The sequence below is a fragment of the Barbus barbus genome (genome assembly GCF_936440315.1).
Source record: "Barbus barbus genome assembly, chromosome: 2".
Lineage (NCBI taxonomy): Eukaryota > Metazoa > Chordata > Actinopteri > Cypriniformes > Cyprinidae > Barbus > Barbus barbus.
Window position 1 is genome coordinate 4,520,833 of NC_136730.1, and position 18,868 is coordinate 4,539,700.

Below are 18,868 nucleotides of genomic sequence, written 5' to 3' on the forward strand. Positions count from 1 at the left end.
ATTCAGGTTCTGATAACTGCTTATTATGGAATTAATTACTCAGAGACTAGGTTTAAAAGTTTAACGAATACCAATGCAGTGGCTTAGTTTTATTTAAAAAACAATAACTCAAAAGCAAATACAAAATAACAGCGAGTATTCTTCACCACGGCATGTCGTACATTCGTTACACAAGCATTTTATAGCATATCATTTGCATTAATCTCATAACAAAACCTCCCATATTTCCCCTCTTCAGCCCCCTCCTCTCGTGCAGGCAGGACATGTAACCTGTCCTAGAGGCTACAGAAGACAAGGTTGGAAGTTCAACAGAAAAAATGTAACATCTCTAGCTAGCAAGCGTGCCTATTGCTATTTTAAACTGAGGAAAATTGCAATACCTTACAAAACATGTGAATCTTGTACATGTTTAAACCACAATATCACATTTAGCAGGTGCGAACAACACCTTACACTCCGTTTTAACTAGAAGGTCCATTCTGTACACGTTGCAAAATGCATCCCCTGGTGTTAACCGTTCCCTTACCAAGCAAAATAAGCACATAATTATAACCATAAAGTCATCAATATCTGTGCTCTCACAATATACAGCACATACTCTTAATATAACACGTAACATTTATATGTCTATGACAGGAGTTTGAAGTGCCATTATTCTGAAATCATTTGTTAGCTTGCAATTCAGCAGAAAAGTCATAGAACTTAATTATCTCTCGCATTAACTTCATTATGTTCATGTTTCCTCATGAACCTCAGAATTGCTCTCATCTTGAAGATCTTTTGGTCCTCCAGCGCTCTCTTGGGCTCGTTTGCGACGTTCCTTTTCTCCTGCTTCTTGACCTTCTTGTCCTGGAAACGTTGAATTCCCTGTGCTAAAAGATCATCAGAATCACTTTCTATCTTATCTGACCGTTGCTTACTGCTCCCAGCAGAGGATTGATCAGGAAATTGAGTATCAGTTAAGGCAGGGAATCGCACAAGATCCAAAACTAAAAGCTAAAACGTTATAAATACTATATATACATGTCATGTTTACGGTCTGTAAACTTTTAGGGCAGTTAACGCTGAATTGTGTTAAAAGTGCTCACTGGTCAAAGATAGATTAGTTTGCTGGCATGTGTGCAGATAATACAGTGCATCTCTCTAAAGTATTTGAGTCAAGCATGTGCAGAAGCAGTTCAGTTCTGTGTCTGCTGCTGTCAATCTCTTTTAGCCGTCTGCTGTCTTCACTGAACTCAGGGACCTTTAAACAGATAAAAGATGATGCAGGTGATGTGAATAATGCAAACCTCTGATTTGAGCTCATTCTGCTGATGATTTACAGTTTTAGGATCACAGTGAACTTCACAAGTAACTGAATCACTTAAAGCAGATTTATAATGTAAAAGAACCAATATATGCCACAGTCTGCAACACAAATTGTGAGCTTGCTGTCAGTTATGATAAAATGATTGCACAATTGTAACAGAATTATTGTTTTATTTTATTTGGTTACCCTTCTTCCTAATAAGAGCATAAGTTGCATCACCAACTCCAGCATCAGCATCTGAAGAACACAAATCATCAATAATAAAATAATGCTAACATGTAAGATTTATTTCCTCCATGAGCCACATAGCTTTAGGAGTCATTCTGATCTGTAGCAGAAACAGTGCATGATGTTTAATATTAAAAGAGATCACCCCCAAAAATGACAATGTGTAATTTTGCTCACCTTTGCTTTTGCATTTCTTTACTTTTGTTCTGACTTCTGAGTATGTCACATCATTTGACTCTGCCATGAAATCATCTGCATAAACACACAAACAAAACATTTTTATTATTTTTATTTTATGCACCATACTTTGATAAACCATCAAAGTTGCTGGTTAATGACTGATGGGATATTGTCCAATAGAAGTGAAGAGGGTTTTTAACCTTTATCCACAGATATCTTTTTCTGAACAGTAACATCTGAATATGTGATCTCCAAATATGACTCTGGATCATCTAAAACAAACATGTCAACATTAATGAATGATATTTGCTGATTTTGAATGGTATGTGTTAAGATGGTTTAAAACTCAACCTTTGTGTCTCTTCTTCACTTCAGTCACTTCATCATAAATGTGTTCAGGATCTGCTGGACAGAAAACAAGCATTTGAGGAGAAAATGTGAACAGCAAAGCAGTCTTGAAGAAGAAAAAAATCATTATGTATGAAGCTTAAAGGGATGGTTAAAATATATATATTTTGAAGAATGCTGGGGTCCAAACTGAACCCAACTGATTTTTATTTTTTGGACATATTAATAATAATAATATTATATTAATATATATATATATATAATATATATATATTTTTTTTCAAAACTTATTTTTTTTTGTTCCACAGATGTCAAAGTAATATAGATTTGAAATGATGTGTGTGTGTGTGTGAACTATCCCTATATGATTAGTTATTGAGGCTGACCAGACTGTAGAGGAGAGTCTTCTGGTTGAGATCCTCCAGATTGATTTGGGACTGATGTCTGGTTAATGTTACGCTGCTGATCTATAATAGAAACAAAGAGCATTATGGTCACTTAAAAGGTTAATTCACCCAAAAATGAAAATTAGCCTGTGTTTTACTCGCCCTCGAGGCATCCATTTTCTAGCGTGTTAATCCTCTAACTCAGCCAGTTAAGAGGTATATTTTTCCTGAATATGGTCCCTGGAGCACAAGTTTTATCAGCTGGCGATTTTCAATGCACATTTAAGAGTACCTGTTTTTAAATTCCCTAGCCTGACCTTCAGTCCACAAGCTGGCCAGGAGTTCTCATCTCAAGGAGATATAAGTTTTCAGTTTAACTGCTGTATATATATACACACACACACTATACTGCCAAAAGTATTGGGTCACCCCCTTCTAATGAACAGGTTTGACTACTTTAGTCATTTCTATGAGACTAAATCTTAATGTTAAAGCATATAATGATATTCTAGGGAATTGTGTGCTTCTAATTTTATAGCAACAGTTTGGACAGAACCCATTTCTATTCTAACATGACAGTGTCTCTGTGTATAAGACACGGTTCAAAAAGACATGATTGATTCAGTCAGTGTGGAAGAACTTGACTGGTCTGCAGAAAGCAAAGTCCTGATCCCAGTTGAACACCTCTGGTGTGACTTTAAAAGCAGACCTTGAGCCGGAAAAAAAAAATTCACAAAAATCTAACCTTTCATTGGATAATAAGAATTTAAAATGGGGGGGAAATATAATTTATTTGATAATGATTTTCTCTAATACACGTTGGACATAATTATTGGCACCCCTAAAAATTCTTATGACTAAAATATCATATCAGTAAAGTATATTCCCATTCATATTGACAATTTTGAGCACTCCAGGGTGAAATTATCCAGCCATGGCTTCCTGTTTCACAGAAATATAAATAGGAGGGAAAACAAAGCCCAAATTCCCTTAATCATCCATCACAATGAGAAAAACTAAAGAATATATATTCTGATGTGCAGCAAAAGATAATTGAGCTTCACCAATTAGTGAAGTGGCTTTAAGAAAAGAGCTAGAGCAGTGAAAATTCCCATTTCCACCATCAGGGCAATAATTAAGAATTTCCAATCAACAGAAAATGTTACGAAACTGCCTGGAAGAGGACATATGTCTATATCGTCCTAACCTTTCATTGCGTATACATTTGGGCGGTGTTTTGCAAAATCTTCCCACACCGTGACATAGACATGTGGGGGTGTGTTTAAATGAGCCGTTTTAGGAGGACGTGGGCGAGTCTTAACTTTTATAAAGACTAGTTCTTTGGGTTTGAGATTTTAATCTTTGCAACTTTACAGATCTTATTTATGTACAAACAGCTTGCCACACTCCAAGACAAAGTAAAACATGAAATCGGATCATATGACCCCTTTAAGTTTACTTTTAAGCTCTCTATATATGTGCGTACCGAACACGGCACGTGGGTACTCATTTGAGTTTTTCCGCATCCTGTGTTTGAATGCTTATAAACTCTTTTCAATGTTTAAATGGGCAAGGCATAAAAACACGTGCAAATGATAAGCTTTCATGGCGACGCCCAGCAGTGGCACATTTTTAGGATGGCCTCAGGCAGTCAGTTGAAATGAAAGAGTTGCTCGAGGAGTCACGTGACCTGCTCATGAACCTAGTTGCACTGGAGTAGAGCTCAGTATGTTTGGCCTCTTTTTGCTGATTTTTTTTCATTTTGTTTGAAGTTTTATTCATTGGTGGAGCTTTACCTGATGGCATGCAGTTGTAAACAGCAGGAGTTGTCTCCGTTGCCTTCTCCGATTAAGAAGAAATCCAAGCCACCGACCGCGAGCGATATGGACAAGATGGCGAACACTGTTACACACTTTGAGGACATTCTAAGAACCGAGTTGACGGCGATGTGGAACGAGTTCGCTTCTCACATGTCAGTTGTTCAGTCGTTATGCTCTAAACTAGATCTTCTTACAGGGGAGATGAGAGAACAAAAAGTTATTGCAGATCACGATAGAAGCATTGCCGCGCTCGAGCAACAGGTTGTGGACTTACAGGATCGAAATAGGCGCAGCAATCTGCGTCTGGTTGGATTGCCTGAAGGTTCCGAAAAGGACGACCCTATGGGCTTTTTGAAAAGATCGCTACCAACGTGGCTCCCGTCTCTGGCGGACAGAGATTGAAGTGGAGCGAGCACATCGCGTGCACACAAGGCTCTCCTCATATCGCGCTAAACCACGGGTTTTCATCTTTAAACTGCTGCGGTACACGGACAGGGAGCTCATTCTGCGGGCCGCCAGACTTCATTAGTTTTGTTTGATACCTATGACTGACCTTAATATTCTGAGCTGTAATATTAATGGGATAAATGGCCCTCACAAACGTACAGGTTTTCTGGATTTTTTGCGAAGAAGAACGATTGATATAGTATTATATATAGTATTATATATTACAAACCAAGATGGCGCCGCTGTGTTCGGACGCCGTGCGGGTCGCTCCACTGAGACTTTGCTTAAACCTACTTTTTTCCCTACTTTTACTTTCTCTTTTTACACATTTCACGTCGGCACTGATCACCTACAACATAGAAACACTTTTGGACATTGGAAACCGCTACACCAACCTGCTTCAGGACACTTTATCCACGAATCCTGCGTGGCCTCTGGAGATTCTTCGGAACACGGAGACGAACAATAACCCCCCGAGGCGACGGACCAAGAAACACCGCGGGAAGCGCGCTGGAATTCGAGTCAGACTCAGGAAAAGGGCTCACAGTCCTCCTCTTCCAAGCATTCTCCTTGCTAATGTCCAATCCTTGGAGAATAAGATGGACGATCTTAGAGCCAGGATTAGTTTCCAACGGGACATAAGGGACTGCAACATCCTTTGTTTGTCAGAAACGTGGCTTTCGTCCTCGGTCCCGGACACTGCTGTAATGCCGAGTGATAACTTCTCTGTCTTTCGGACGGACAGAACAGCAGAGGCCGGTAAATCCAGGGGTGGAGGAGTATGTTTCATGATCAACAAGAAATGGTGTGATCCCAGGAATATCTCCATTCAGTCGCGTTCCTGCTCACCTCATCTGGAACATCTTTCCATTATTTGCCGCCCATTTTATCTGCCCCGGGAGTTTTCATCGATCATTGTTACTGCTGTGTACATTCCACCACAGGCGGACACCGGCTTGGCTTTGTCTAAGCTTCACGATGTGCTCAGCGGCTACATCAACAAACATCCTGACGCTGCCTTTATCATCACGGGGGACTTTAACAAAGCCAACCTCAAGCAGGTCATGCCGAACTTTTATCAACATGTATCCTGTCCAACTAGAGGACCAAACACACTGGATCATTGCTACACTCAATTCAAAGATGCCTACAAAGCCCGCTCACTACCGGCTTTTGGCAAATCGGACCATGCCACAATTTTTCTAACACCGGGATACAAACAAAGGCTCGTTCAGGAACCTCCGGTGCAGAGAGTAGTGACGCGCTGGTCCTCCCACTCAGAGGCTATGCTGCAGGCGGCGCTTGATGACGTCGACTGGGACATGTTCCGGGCGAGTTCTTCTGACGTCAGCGAGTTCACGGATGTAGCATTAAGCTTCGTAAACACGCTAACCGAGCAAGCTACAGAAACAATAACGATAAGGACATTCTCCAATCAGAAACCGTGGGTGGACAGAACAATCCGTGCTGCGGTTAACACACGCACCGCCGCTTACAATGAGGCTCTTCTGACCGGGAATACGAGCGAGTACAAAGCATCGTGCTATGCTCTCCGACGCGCAGTAAGAGCCGCTAAACACAGATACAGAGAGAGAATTGAGTCTCATTTCCAGCTCAACGACTCTCGACGGATGTGGCAGGGACTGAGGACCATCTGTGACTTCGGAAACAAATCCTCCGCGGAGGTGAGAGCAGATCCGTTGCTGGCCGACGAGTTAAACATCTTCTACAGCCGCTTCGATGGCAACGGCGGCGGCGCGTCAGGAAGCAGCAGGCAGAGCAGCGATGATCCTGTAATCACCGTGTCGGAGGATGAGGTTCGGAGGGCGCTAAAGAGAGTGAACGTCAGGAAAGCAGCCGGTCCTGATGGGATAACCGGCCGTGTTCTGAGGTCCTGCGCCGATCAGCTCGCTGGTTTGTTCACTTCCATTTTTAATGAGTCCCTTGCTACCTCCGTGGTTCCCACCTCATTCAAAAAATCCATCATTATCCCTGTGCCAAAGAACAATAAACCCTCTTGCCTGAATGACTATCGCCCAGTTGCCCTCACATCTATAGTCATGAAGGTTTTTGAGAGACTTGTAAAGAGCCACATCTGCTCCTCCATCCCTGATACTTCCCCTGATACTGGACCCTCTTCAGTTTGCCTATCGCCCAAATAGATCCACGGACGATGCCATTTCTCACGTTCTCCACTCTTCCCTCACACACTTGGACAGCAACAATGGGAATTATGTAAGGCTGCTATTCATTGACTATAGCTCAGCTGTCAACACTATAGTCCCCATCAAGCTGGCATCTAAACTCACTGACCTCGGCCTAAACTCCTCACTCTGTGACTGGATTCAAGACTTCCTCACCGGCAGACCGGCAGTGGTGAAAGTTGGCCAGTTCACCTCAAACTCCATCACTCTGAACATAGGAGCCCCACAGGGCTGTGTCCTGAGTCCCCTGCTCTACTACCTCTACACGCATGACTGCGTGTCCTCTCACAGCTCCACATCCATTGTTAAATTCGCTGATGATACTGTGGTTCTGGGCCTCATCTCCAACAACGATGAGACCGCATACTTGGATGAGGTAGAGAGACTCACATCATGGTGCCAGGACAACTGTCTCTCACTGAATGTGTGGAAAACTAAAGAACTGATCATGGACTTTAGGAAGAGACAGCAGCAGCCCTACTCTCCTCAGGATCAGTGGGACCCCTGTGGAGAGGGTGAGTAACTTCAAGTACCTCGGCGTAAACATCTCCGAGAACCTGACTTGGACTACACACATCCAAACACAGGTTAAGAAAGCCAGGCAAAGACTGTACCATCTGCGACAGCTGAGGAAATTCAGGGTCTCACCAGCAATCCTGAAAACTTTCTATTCAGGGACCATAGAAAGTGTATTGACTCAGTGCATCTCAGTGTGGTATGGAAATAGCTCCAATCAGGACTGCAAAGCACTACAGAGAGTTGTGCGCTTAGCTGAGCGCATCTCAGGGTCTGCTCTCCCCTCTCTGCAGGACATCTACCTCAAACGCTGCAAAAGTAGAGCTGTTAAAATCTTCAAGGACTCTAATCACCCTGGTAACTGTCTATTCACTTTGCTTCCATCTGGTAAGCGCTTCCGTAGCCTGATGGCAAAAACTGAGAGACTTAGGAGGAGCTTCTTCCCCCAGGCCATCAGGCTCCTAAACTCTAACTCTGTGTCATAATATCACTTGACTCCATGTAATATCACCATATCAACAAGTTATTCATTCATAATTTTTTCTCCATGTAAATATCATATATCAATAAGCTATTCATAATTTTTCTCTACCTCATATTGCTGCTATTCAAATACCCTGTACAACTTTTTGCACATTATTTTTTGCACATTCCTCTCATTACTATTTGTCAACAACATACTGACCTGCACATTTATATTTATATTTTTTTATCCTATCTTATCTTATTTTATCTTATCTTTTATTTTATGTTTGTACTTCTTCTTAATATTTGTATACTTTATAATTGCACTGTCCTTGGAGCGGACCTGACCTACATTTCACTGCTGGTTATACTCTGTATAATTGTGTATGTGACAAATAAAACTCTTGAATCTTGAATCTTAGTTCAAGAATCCCATTTGAAAGAGGAGGATATACACAGGTGTAATAATAAGTTTTATGAAGTGGTATCTCACTCATCTTCGGATACTAAAACCAAGGCTGTTCTAATATTGGTCCAGAGGACTTTAAATATTACTATTTTAGATAAAGGTTGTGATACAGATGGTAGAATAACACATATTAAAACAATAGTGGAGAACAGGAATATTGTATTTCTCTCAGTTTATGCCCCTTGTACTCTTGACTCTACTTTTTTTTCTGTTTTGTCAACCTATCTCTTGAAGTTTTCAGATTTTGAAATTGTATTGGGTGCAGATACGAATTCTGTAATGTTGCATATCCTAGATAGATCTGGACCAAAGGAATCACTTTCTCAAGCTGTGTGTTCTGACAAACTTCGGTAATGAGTAACCTCATCCTTGTTGGTGGATAGTTGGCGTTTATTAAATCCTTCTGCTAAGGCTTTCACTTTCTTTTCTGCTACTCATAAATCATATTCGTGAATTGACTATATTTTAATTTCTACTTCTTTATCTTCAGTTGTTCGTGATGCCGATATCTGTTCCTTATCTTTGTCGGATCATGATGGAAATTTGTGCATGTTATCTTTGTTCCCTCGGCCATCTCGTGCCACTAGATGGCAATTTAACCCTAAATTGTTACAGGATGAAAATTTTTGCAGTCAATTCAGAAATAAATTTGCTGAGTTTATTGAAATTAACCAAGGTTCAGTGGATGATCCTCGAACACTCTGGAATGCAGTTAAAGGATTTATAAGGAAAAACTCAATTTCATATGCCTCTTTCCTTCAGAAAAACAGACACAAAAAGATAGTTGAACTGGAATCACAGCATAAGAATATGACTAGAGATAATCAGCGTTGTTTCTCAGACAATACATTCAGTAAAATCATGGCGGTTAGGTACAAACTCAATTCATTACTGAGATCCAGGGCAGAATTCCTGATCCAAAGATCCAGGCAGAATTATTATTTTCAAGGGAGTAGACCAAGCCACCTTTTAGCCCTAAGATTACGCAACAATGAAAAGTTTGCTAATATTTCAGCTGTGAAATCCCAATCTGGGCTCATTATGACAGACCCAAAAGACATTAATATCGCCTTTCACTCTTTTTACTCTAACCTCTATACTACTTCTGCTGATGGTAACCCTGACTCTTTTGCATCTTTTCTGTCCAACCTTGATTTACCGGCTGTCAGATTCAGATTCTGAATACCTGGCTGAACCAATCTCTCTTCAGGAGCTGGAGTCAGCAATTCGATCTATGAACAAGGGGAAATCCCCAGGCATAGATGGCATTCCAATCGAATTGTATACTACTTTTTGGTCGGATTTAGGCCCCCTCATGTTAGATATGATACATTTTTCAGTTACTCAAGACTCATTTCACCCATCCATTAATATAGCTGTTATTTCTCTCTTGTTAAAAAAAAAGATAAAGATCTGACTTCCTGTTCTAGCTACCGGCCACTTTCTTTGATAGGGACTTATGCTAAATTATATGCTAAAGTACTATTTCGTCGTCTAGAGAAATGTATGAATAGGCTAGTTCATCATGACCAAACAGGATTCATTAGATCTCGCTCAGCTTCGGATAACTTATGCAGGTTATATCATATTATTAATTCAAATAATAGTGTGTCCTCTCCTTGCGCAGTATTATCTCTGGATGCGATGAAAGCTTCAGCTAGAATGGAACTATTTATGGGCGGTTCTACAGCATCTGGGTCTAGGATCGAGTTTCATAAATATGATAAAAGCTCAGTATGCCAATCCAGCAGCCACTGTTCTCACAGGTGCTGTTCGCTCTAACCCATTCTTTATACATCGAGGTACTCGTCAGGGTTGCCTGCTGTCTCCTCTGTTATTTGCCCTATCCTTGGACCCCTTAGCTCAAGCGGTCCGACAATCTGAAATTATTTCTCCCATAAATATACGGAATACTCATCATATTTCTTTGTTTGCTGATGATATCTTATTGTTTTTGGAGAAGCCGTCACATTCTATTTCTCATGTGTTGAATTTATTTGACCATTTTGGATCTCTCTCAGGGTTTAAAATTAATTCGCTTCCCCTCAATTCTAAAATTGATTCCATGTCCCTTTCTATATCTATTCCATTGGTTCAAAACTTGAAATACTTGGGGACAGATGTTTTTCCTTCCCTGCTGGAAATCGTCTCAAAAAACGATAATGGTATTCTAGCCAAAGTATCCTCAGGTTTGGAAAATTGGTCTCGACTTCCTGCTTCTTTTCAGACCTGTATATCGGGGATTAAAATGAATGTTCTCCCACGTATCAATTTATTTTCTTCCATGATTCCGCTCGCTCCACCGGTTGGCTACTGGAACAAACTAGATGCATGCGTTTCACGGTATGTATGGGATGGGAAACGTCCTCGTATTAAACTGACTACCTTACAATGATGTAGATTACATGGAGGTCTTTCTTTCCCTAATTTTAAAATGTATGCTCAAGCCTTTTCCCTCCGCCCTTCAGCAGTTTGGTTTGATCCTGATGCTTCTGTTTCTTGGAGAGCAATTGAGGAATCTATTGTTTAACTGTATAAATTGATTCATCTTGTTTTTTCGGGAGTTCTGCTTAGGCAGTGTAAATCTCGGTTTGGTGCCATTGTAACCCATCTCCTCTCCACATGGAGGGATGTTGAAAGACATTCACAACTAGCTACAAAATGGCATAGGCTTTCACCGATTTTCCACAATAATAACCTTTTGTCAGGCAGTACTCCATTTCATTGTCTGCAATGGACTCATAATAAAGTAAACACTCTGGGAGATATCTATGATGATAGTGGTTTAAAATCCTTCTAGAATCTTAAAACTCAATATAATCTGCCAGGCACCTCCTTTTTTATGTATTTGCGCATTAGATCGGCCCTACGGGCAGATTGATTAATTGGAAATTGAAAATGATTAATTGGAAATCGCTGCATAGGGTTTACTTGACTCCAATGAAACTTTTTTTATATGAATCTGTCGTCTTGTCCTGAGTTATCCTTATCTGTTCCCAATGAGTTTTAGGCACGTTTTTGCATTTTTTTGGGGGGAGTGCCCCTCTCTCACCTTTTTGGACTCAGCTCTCACAGGACCTATCATATTTGTTGGGTACTGACATATGTTTGACTCCGCGCCATTTTTTCATGAATGACTTTTGGGACTTCACCTTGTCCATCCAATAAAGATCTTTACTGTTAGCTGCTCTCACAGCAGCTAAAAAATTGCTAGTCAACCGCTGGAATCCTCCTCACACAATAGACAGATGAACCTGGACGGTGTATTTGCTGGACATTATCTCGATGGAACTCTCTACTTCTCGTATACATGCATCTAACGTGAAAACTGTAAATTCATGGCAAAAATTGTAAAAATTATTTTATTGTTATTTATGTATTAATATTAATGTCTTTATTTATTTTATTTTATTTATTTATTTTTTTGTGTCTAACAAGGGGTGGGTTTTAAATTTGTACAGCTGCTTTTTTTTGTACTACGTTTCACAAAATAAAACATAATAAACAGTTGTTTAAAACAATAAAAATAAAAATGAAAGAGTTGCTCAATAGCGCTGGTCATCAACAGAAACAGCCTGATTTTCAAAAAGTCAGAGCTTCGATCACAACACAGACGGGGTGAATTTATGAATGAACGTGTGAAAGTTCTGTCACAAAGATGCTGTTATGTATCCTCACACTTTTTTAAGTGGTTATACGGAAATCCTTGACCTTTGCTAGTGGGTATACGACGTAAACCAGCATATCACGTAGACTACACCACTGCTCACACGGCTCCGGGGGGTGAATAAAGGACTCCTGTAGCAAATCCATGCGATTTGTAAGAAAAATATCCATATTTCAAACGTAATTAACAGCTCTCTCTCACTTCATCTATCTGCGGTATGTGGAAGTCGTTCCGGTGGATGACGGAGGACCTCAGCGTTGCGTGATTAGTGACGAATGCGGAGAACAAAACAAAACGCTGGTCATGGATTTGAAGCACAAACTGAGGATTTGTAAAGAAAAATGTTGGAGGATTTCGATATAAGCCAAGAGGAGACTGGTTTACCTTTGCTAAAGTAAGGAAACTTTGCTTCTTTTGCTCCTGTATACAATCTCGCGAGACTAGCATCTCAGAGGCGTGCGACGCATACGTCCTCCATCATCCACCGGAACGGCTTCCACATACGACAGTCAGCAGAAGTGAGAGAAAAGCCTTTATTATGCTTCAAATAGGGATATTTATTTCTTACAAAATCGCATGGATTCGCTACAGGAGGTCTTTATTCATGCTCTGGAGCCGTGTGAGGCATGGTTTATTACGGATATTTAACGACTTGTGGACAGTTGAACAGAAACACCCGCAGACTGCATCAAGATGGACATGGGAAGAGCCAGAACAATTTTTAATATAACTCCGATTGGATTCATCTGAAAGAAGAAAGTCATAATCACCTAGGATGCCTCGAGGGTGAGTAAAACGCAAGCTAATTTTCATTTTAGGGTGAACCAACCCTTTAAGAGTATCTGCAGTGAATGTTTTTGCTGATTTTTACATCTCATGAAATACACAAAACTGCATCTTTGATTTGTTCCTGTTCAGTTGTATTAATCATGTTATGAACTGCTCCACACCTTTGTTCTTCTTGTATCTCCACAGCAGCAGCAGTGAGATGAAGAACAACAAGCACAACGATCCCAAAACCACTCCAGTGACCAGAAGAGGAGATGAAGCTGCTGAGACTGGAGAACATAAACATGCAGATATGATTGTAAGTCACATATGATAATATTTCATAAAACCTAATATTTCAAGGCTTCTGACTTCACCCCCTGTGCTCCTGCTGGTTCTAACATTAATTTTAATAATAATAATAAAGTTATAAAGTTGATAATAAACCTTATTTGCCTCAAAAGGAGCATCAGTGTGTATATTAATGCTCAATAACAGGCTAGTGTTTATAACAGTATTTACTCACCATTAACAGACAGATTAATTTGGTTACTGTTCTGTGAGGATGATGGTCTTTTATCTCTCTGTCCTCTACACCAGTACTGACCCTGATCAGACTCAGTAGCTCCTCTGATAGTGAGAGTGTCTCTGTTTACAGTGTAACGATCAGACCACTGTAACATTACACTGTCTTTATACCACTCATATCTCCAGTCATCTGTCCAGCCATCTTTTCTGTCAAATCTACTGTCATCTGTCAGGCCATTTCTCTGTCTCCAGTCACTGTGAGTCTCAATCACACAGGTCAGATTGAGTGTCTCTCCAGTGAATACAGGACTGTCTGGAGTCACAGTCAGAGTAGATCTGGGTAAATCTGTGAAGAAAGAAGACAGAAGTCTATCAGTGATCTCTTCAGAAACATGATCTGATCTGAATTTCTGTATTTTCGTAACACTGATATGGAGATTAAGAGTGATGGCCTCTTTTTTTTTTTTGCTCCTGTCAACTAAATGGTTTCGTGACAATTCTTCTGAGAACTTTAGGTATAGTAAAGTTAATCACTTGTTAACCTGTTTCTCAGCTTTTGTTGTTGTTGATTATATGAATATTTATATAATATTTGGTTAGGAAATGAAATGATAAAGAAATGAAAACGTTCAGTGTAACTGCCATGATGATAAATGCACATTGAGAAACATTGCACTTTCTTCCATCTGTATTTATCTCTGTATTACTCAGTATAAATGTGCCCTGTGCTGAAGAATGAGTTTGAATGAACACGGGATAATTATGAGCTGCAGGCAAAACAAGTGAAACATCAATTTTGGTTGAATGAGGTTTTCACAAAAATGAGTTAATTAAGCTCTCGTCTAGTGATCCTAACGCTCCACACAGCAATTAAACATCTAAACATGCCTTTATTTGTGTGCTTTCTAAAGTTTTCAGTCTTTCTGTTCACTACTTGACCACTGCTGCTTCCCCTCAGCACAAGTTTGGTATTGTTGTAAAGCGCACCAATCCAGCTTTGTGAATATTATAGTGAATACTCGATGTCATGAGTCTGAACCAATGAAACATCATTTTCAAACTCATGCTGATGTAAACAAACCAGCTTGTTGCTAAGCAGCAGCAAATAACACCTTTGGCGATTGTTCAAAACACCCTGAACATGCTTTGTGTCATGAAAACATGAAAAGAAAATGGCTTTTTATTTTATTTTATTTTTTATATTCACTAATGAGCAATACATGCTGGTTAATATTGCCTGACTGCTATGATGTGGACTAAAATACTTCAGACACTTTGGGCTGTTTCTCACAAAACTATTGTATAAAAGGTAGAAGAGCTGGAATATAGCACATGGGTCATTGGTTTCTTAACAAGTTAAAAGAGAATTAAACAATTAAAGCCTCAAGTGAAGTGTAAATTATGATATTTATGAGTTGCATGAATGTAACATCTGAAAATGACAATGTCTTTTGATTGTATGTGTGATCATACATGTAGTACAGAAGGACAATGATATTTAACTCACCTTTCACAGAGAGATTAACAGCAGAGCTTGAATGTGATGATTGTGGTCTTTTATCTCTCTGTCCTCTACACCAGTACTGACCCTGATCAGACTCAGTAGCTCCTCTGATAGTGAGAGTGTCTCTGTTTACAGTGTAACCATCAGACGACTGTAACATTACTCTGTCTTTATACCATTCATATCTCCAGTCATCTGTCCAGCCATCTTTTCTGTCAAATCTACTGTCATATGTCAGGCCATTTCTCTGTCTCCAGTCACTGTGAGTCTCAATCACACAGGTCAGATTGACTGTCTCTCCAGTGAATACAGGACTGACTGGTGTCACAGTAAGAGTAGATCTGGGTGAATCTGTGAAGAAAGACAAAAACATAGTGACTCAAACCTCTTTCCTTGAAATTTTGTAAATGTTTCACAGAACTGAACATGCATCCAGTGAAACGACAGACTTCTCTTTGGTGACGTATGCTGGATTTCTCCAGTTTATTTCATTTAGTTCACTTTAACCAGGAGCTGCAGCTCTGCAGAGTTTAGCTTCATTCTTAGTAAAAATGGGTCTCAGCAGATTTGTGAATATGTTTTAAGAAAGACTCTAATTAACCCTTGTGCACTGTTTGGGGAATAAAAAAAACCTGTTCCTTTTATCTAAATGGCTTGAGACTTTGTATTTTTGTCAACACTTTGCAGCTCTACAAATAAAAACATAAATAAATTGGATTGATATCTGGTTGTATGTTAGTGTGAAAAAATGTCACTCGTCATGTTTGGGGTCTCTGGAGACCCCACATTGAAATAAATAGTGTGAAGTGAAGTGACATTCAGCCAAGTATGGTGACCCATACTCGGAATTCGTGCTCTGCATTTAACCCATCCAAAGTGCACACACACAGCAGTGAACACACACCCAGCAGTGAACACACACACAGCAGTGAACACACACCCAGCAGTGAACACACACCCGGAGCAGTGGGCAGCATTTATGCTGCGGCGGCGGGGAGCAGTTGGGGGTTCGGGGCCTTGCTCAAGGGCACCTCAGTCGTGGTATTGAGGGTGGAGAGAGCGCTGGACATTCACTCCCCCCACCTACAATCCCTGCCGGCCCGAGACTCGAACCCGCAACCTTCGGATTACAAGTCCGACTCTCTAACCATTAGGCCACGACTTCCCCTGAGGAAGTCTTCAAATGAGGAAATGATGCAATCAATACTTTACTTTTTAATTTGTCAAATAAAACAATGAATCCACCACAATGCAGATGAAAATGAATACATGAAATACATGAAAATGAAGTGGCGACCCTTCACACGTTCATAACGATTACGCTCGCACACACAGACACACTCACACACACACACACACACACACACACAAACACGCACACACCCCATCCCATCCCCAAAAGTCACCCATAGACATCAATCGAAGGCTATAAAAATATTGACTTTTTGTTACATAATTTGTCAAAAATATCAGTTACAATGCAGACAACACACAATCTGAAGGGGTGACACCACAGCACACTCACAATGGAGGAAAAACACATACGACCCCCTACCCCACCCCACGACCCCCAAACCCATAAAACCCACTCATAATAAATTGAACATTGACATGGCATGAGTGGCTCTCTTACATAATTTGTAAAATAATAATATTTACTGTGTGGAGACGTGCTGATACCCCGTTTGGTCTCGTTCTGTCTCGTGTATCTTATCAGTGTCTGCTTGCTTGGACATTTGTTGTGAAAAAATAAGGAAAGTGTGTTCAGCTGAATTCAATTAGGATTTTGTTAGACGGGTATAAAAAAGCTTAGTTTACCGCGGCAGTTGTCGTGTGAAGTCATATTAGTGAAGTTATATTAGTGAAGTTATATTAGTGAAGTTATATTAGAATCATTATTATACTCGTACCTTTTGTTCTTTAATATTTTTAATAGTTTTTAGCTTTATATTTTGCTTTTCATTTAAATGTTAAGTTTTGAAATTTTGTTGCATGCATTTATCATTTTTATTTAATTTCTTTATTTTTAAAATGTGTATAGGTAGTATTTATAAAGTTTTAGCTTTTAGTTTTGGATCTGTTTTTAGTTTTTAAAACGTGAGCTCTACATCTGGAAATGGCTAAATGAGTCATCGAGTAATGCTCTAGAGCCACCTGGTGGCTGCTGTTAAAATTTTATGTTTTTTATTGTTTTATTTTAAGTGTTTCTTTTCAAATAGAAGCAATTTGGCATTAAACTATGGCACGTTGGCCATGTTATCCTCATGAATTAAAAATAGGAATGTGGGTCTTTTATAAAGTGAATTTTACATAAAAAACACAGTTTATTTAAATTTAAAAATATATATATAAATCCTCCAAAAACTCCACAAAATTTCATTTAGTTCACTTTAACCAGGAGCTGCAGCTTTGCAGAGTTTAGCTTCATCCTTAATTAAACACAACAGATTCTGCTAATCTTAACGAATCACTGCTCTAGACCTTGGGTCAAAGATTCAAACACAGCTTTATTAAGGGCTAATCCACAATTTGAATAGGCAAAGTGTCAACCACAGGACAAACAACAGAAACAACAGTTAAAACACAGACAAACAGATAAATCCAGGAAACCAGGCAGAAGATTAAAACCATGACATGAAAACCAGAGCGAGTGATCAGATCATTAACCTCGCTCTGTCTCTTAACTTAAGATTTCTCCCAGTTCCTTAGTAAAAATGGGTCTCAGCAGGTTTGTGAATATGTTTTAAGAAAGACTCTAAACCCTTATGCACTGTTTGGGGTCTTTTTTGACCCCAAATTATGTTTGCTGAATTTAAAAAAAATGTTCCTTTTATCTTGAGTACTTTTGTCAACACTTTGTAGCTCCACAAAAATCAAATAAACTGGATTGAGATCTGGTTGTATGTTAGTGTGAAAAAAGTAACTTGTCAGGTTTGGGGTCTCTTGAGACCCCACATTGAAATAAATGGGGAAACATTCAAATTGATACTTTTTCATTTGTCAAGTAAAATAAATAAATCCACCACAATGCAGGCCACAAAAAACATGAAAATTAAGTGCAACCCTTCCACACATTCATAACGATTACGCTCACACACACACACACACACACACACACACACACACACACACACACACACGCACACACAAACACACCCACACACACACCCCAAAAATCACCCATAGACATCAATTGAAGGCTATAAAAATATTGACTTTTTGTTACATAATTTGTCAAAAATATCAGTTACAATGCAGACAACACACAAAATCTGAAGGGGTGACACCACAGCACACTCACAATGGAGGAAAAACACATACGACCCCCTACCCCACCCCACGACCCCCAAACCCATAAAACCCACTCATGAAAATGAAATTATATATATATATATATATATATATATATATATATATATATGTATGTGTGTGTGGTTGAACATATATATATATATATAGTTGTTGTTGTTTTTTTTGGTGTTTGGCTTAGTGTTATGTTAGAATCATTATATACTCATACCTTTTGTTCTTTAATATTTTTAATAGTTGTTAGCTTTATTTTTTTGCTTTTCATTTAAATGGTAACTTTTGAAATTTTGTTGTATGCATTTATCATTTTTATTTAATTTCTTTATTTTTAATAGTAAATGTATAGGTAGTATTTATAAAGTTTTAGCTTTTAGTTTTGGATCTGTTTGTAGTTGTTTTAATACTACTATTGATTGCTTCTGTTGTCCTCTTTTTGTAAGTCGCTTTGGATAAAAGCATCTGCTAAATGACTAAATACTAGCTACAACAGAGCAGGAAACAACAAAGCTACAACAAAGAACACACAGAGAAATGATGGGTGGACACCACAGCACATCCACAATGGGGAGTAAATGCACACACACACACAGTATAAAAAAATGGTAAACTTTGACAGAATATTTATTTTTATTATTACAATAATGATTTTGTAGTCTCTTAACATTAATCTAATAAAATAAAAAAAAAAGTGAGATCTACATCTATGTGGAAATGGCTAAA

General features: G+C 39.2%; 1 protein-coding gene across 1 annotated transcript; it reads right to left on the bottom strand.

Annotated features, from left to right (window-relative positions):
* Positions 1–54: 54 nt before the first annotated feature.
* Positions 55–15,028, bottom strand: LOC306888625 (uncharacterized protein). The gene is made up of 9 exons (XM_079447059.1): positions 14,843–15,028; positions 13,334–13,681; positions 12,990–13,097; positions 2,452–2,532; positions 2,069–2,119; positions 1,918–1,989; positions 1,715–1,789; positions 1,496–1,546; positions 55–1,243 (listed from the first exon to the last, which is right to left on the bottom strand). Exons 1-9 carry the CDS (start codon positions 14,997–14,999, stop codon positions 1,236–1,238), a joined length of 951 nt encoding a protein of 316 aa, XP_079303185.1. The 5' UTR covers positions 15,000–15,028; the 3' UTR covers positions 55–1,235.
* Positions 15,029–18,868: the final 3,840 nt, after the last annotated feature.

Excerpts from the sequence above, each read along its gene's own strand:
- LOC306888625 (XM_079447059.1), bottom strand. The coding sequence starts at position 14,999 with ATGTTACAGTCGTCTGATGGTTACACTGTAAACAGAGACACTCTCACT. Across the intron at positions 2,533-12,989 it reads GAGATACAAGAAGAACAAAG|ATCAGCAGCGTAACATTAAC; the intron begins GTGTGGAGCAGT and ends TTTCTATTATAG. Across the intron at positions 2,120-2,451 it reads AGACTCTCCTCTACAGTCTG|ATCCTGAACACATTTATGAT; the intron begins GTCAGCCTCAAT and ends TCTGTCCAGCAG.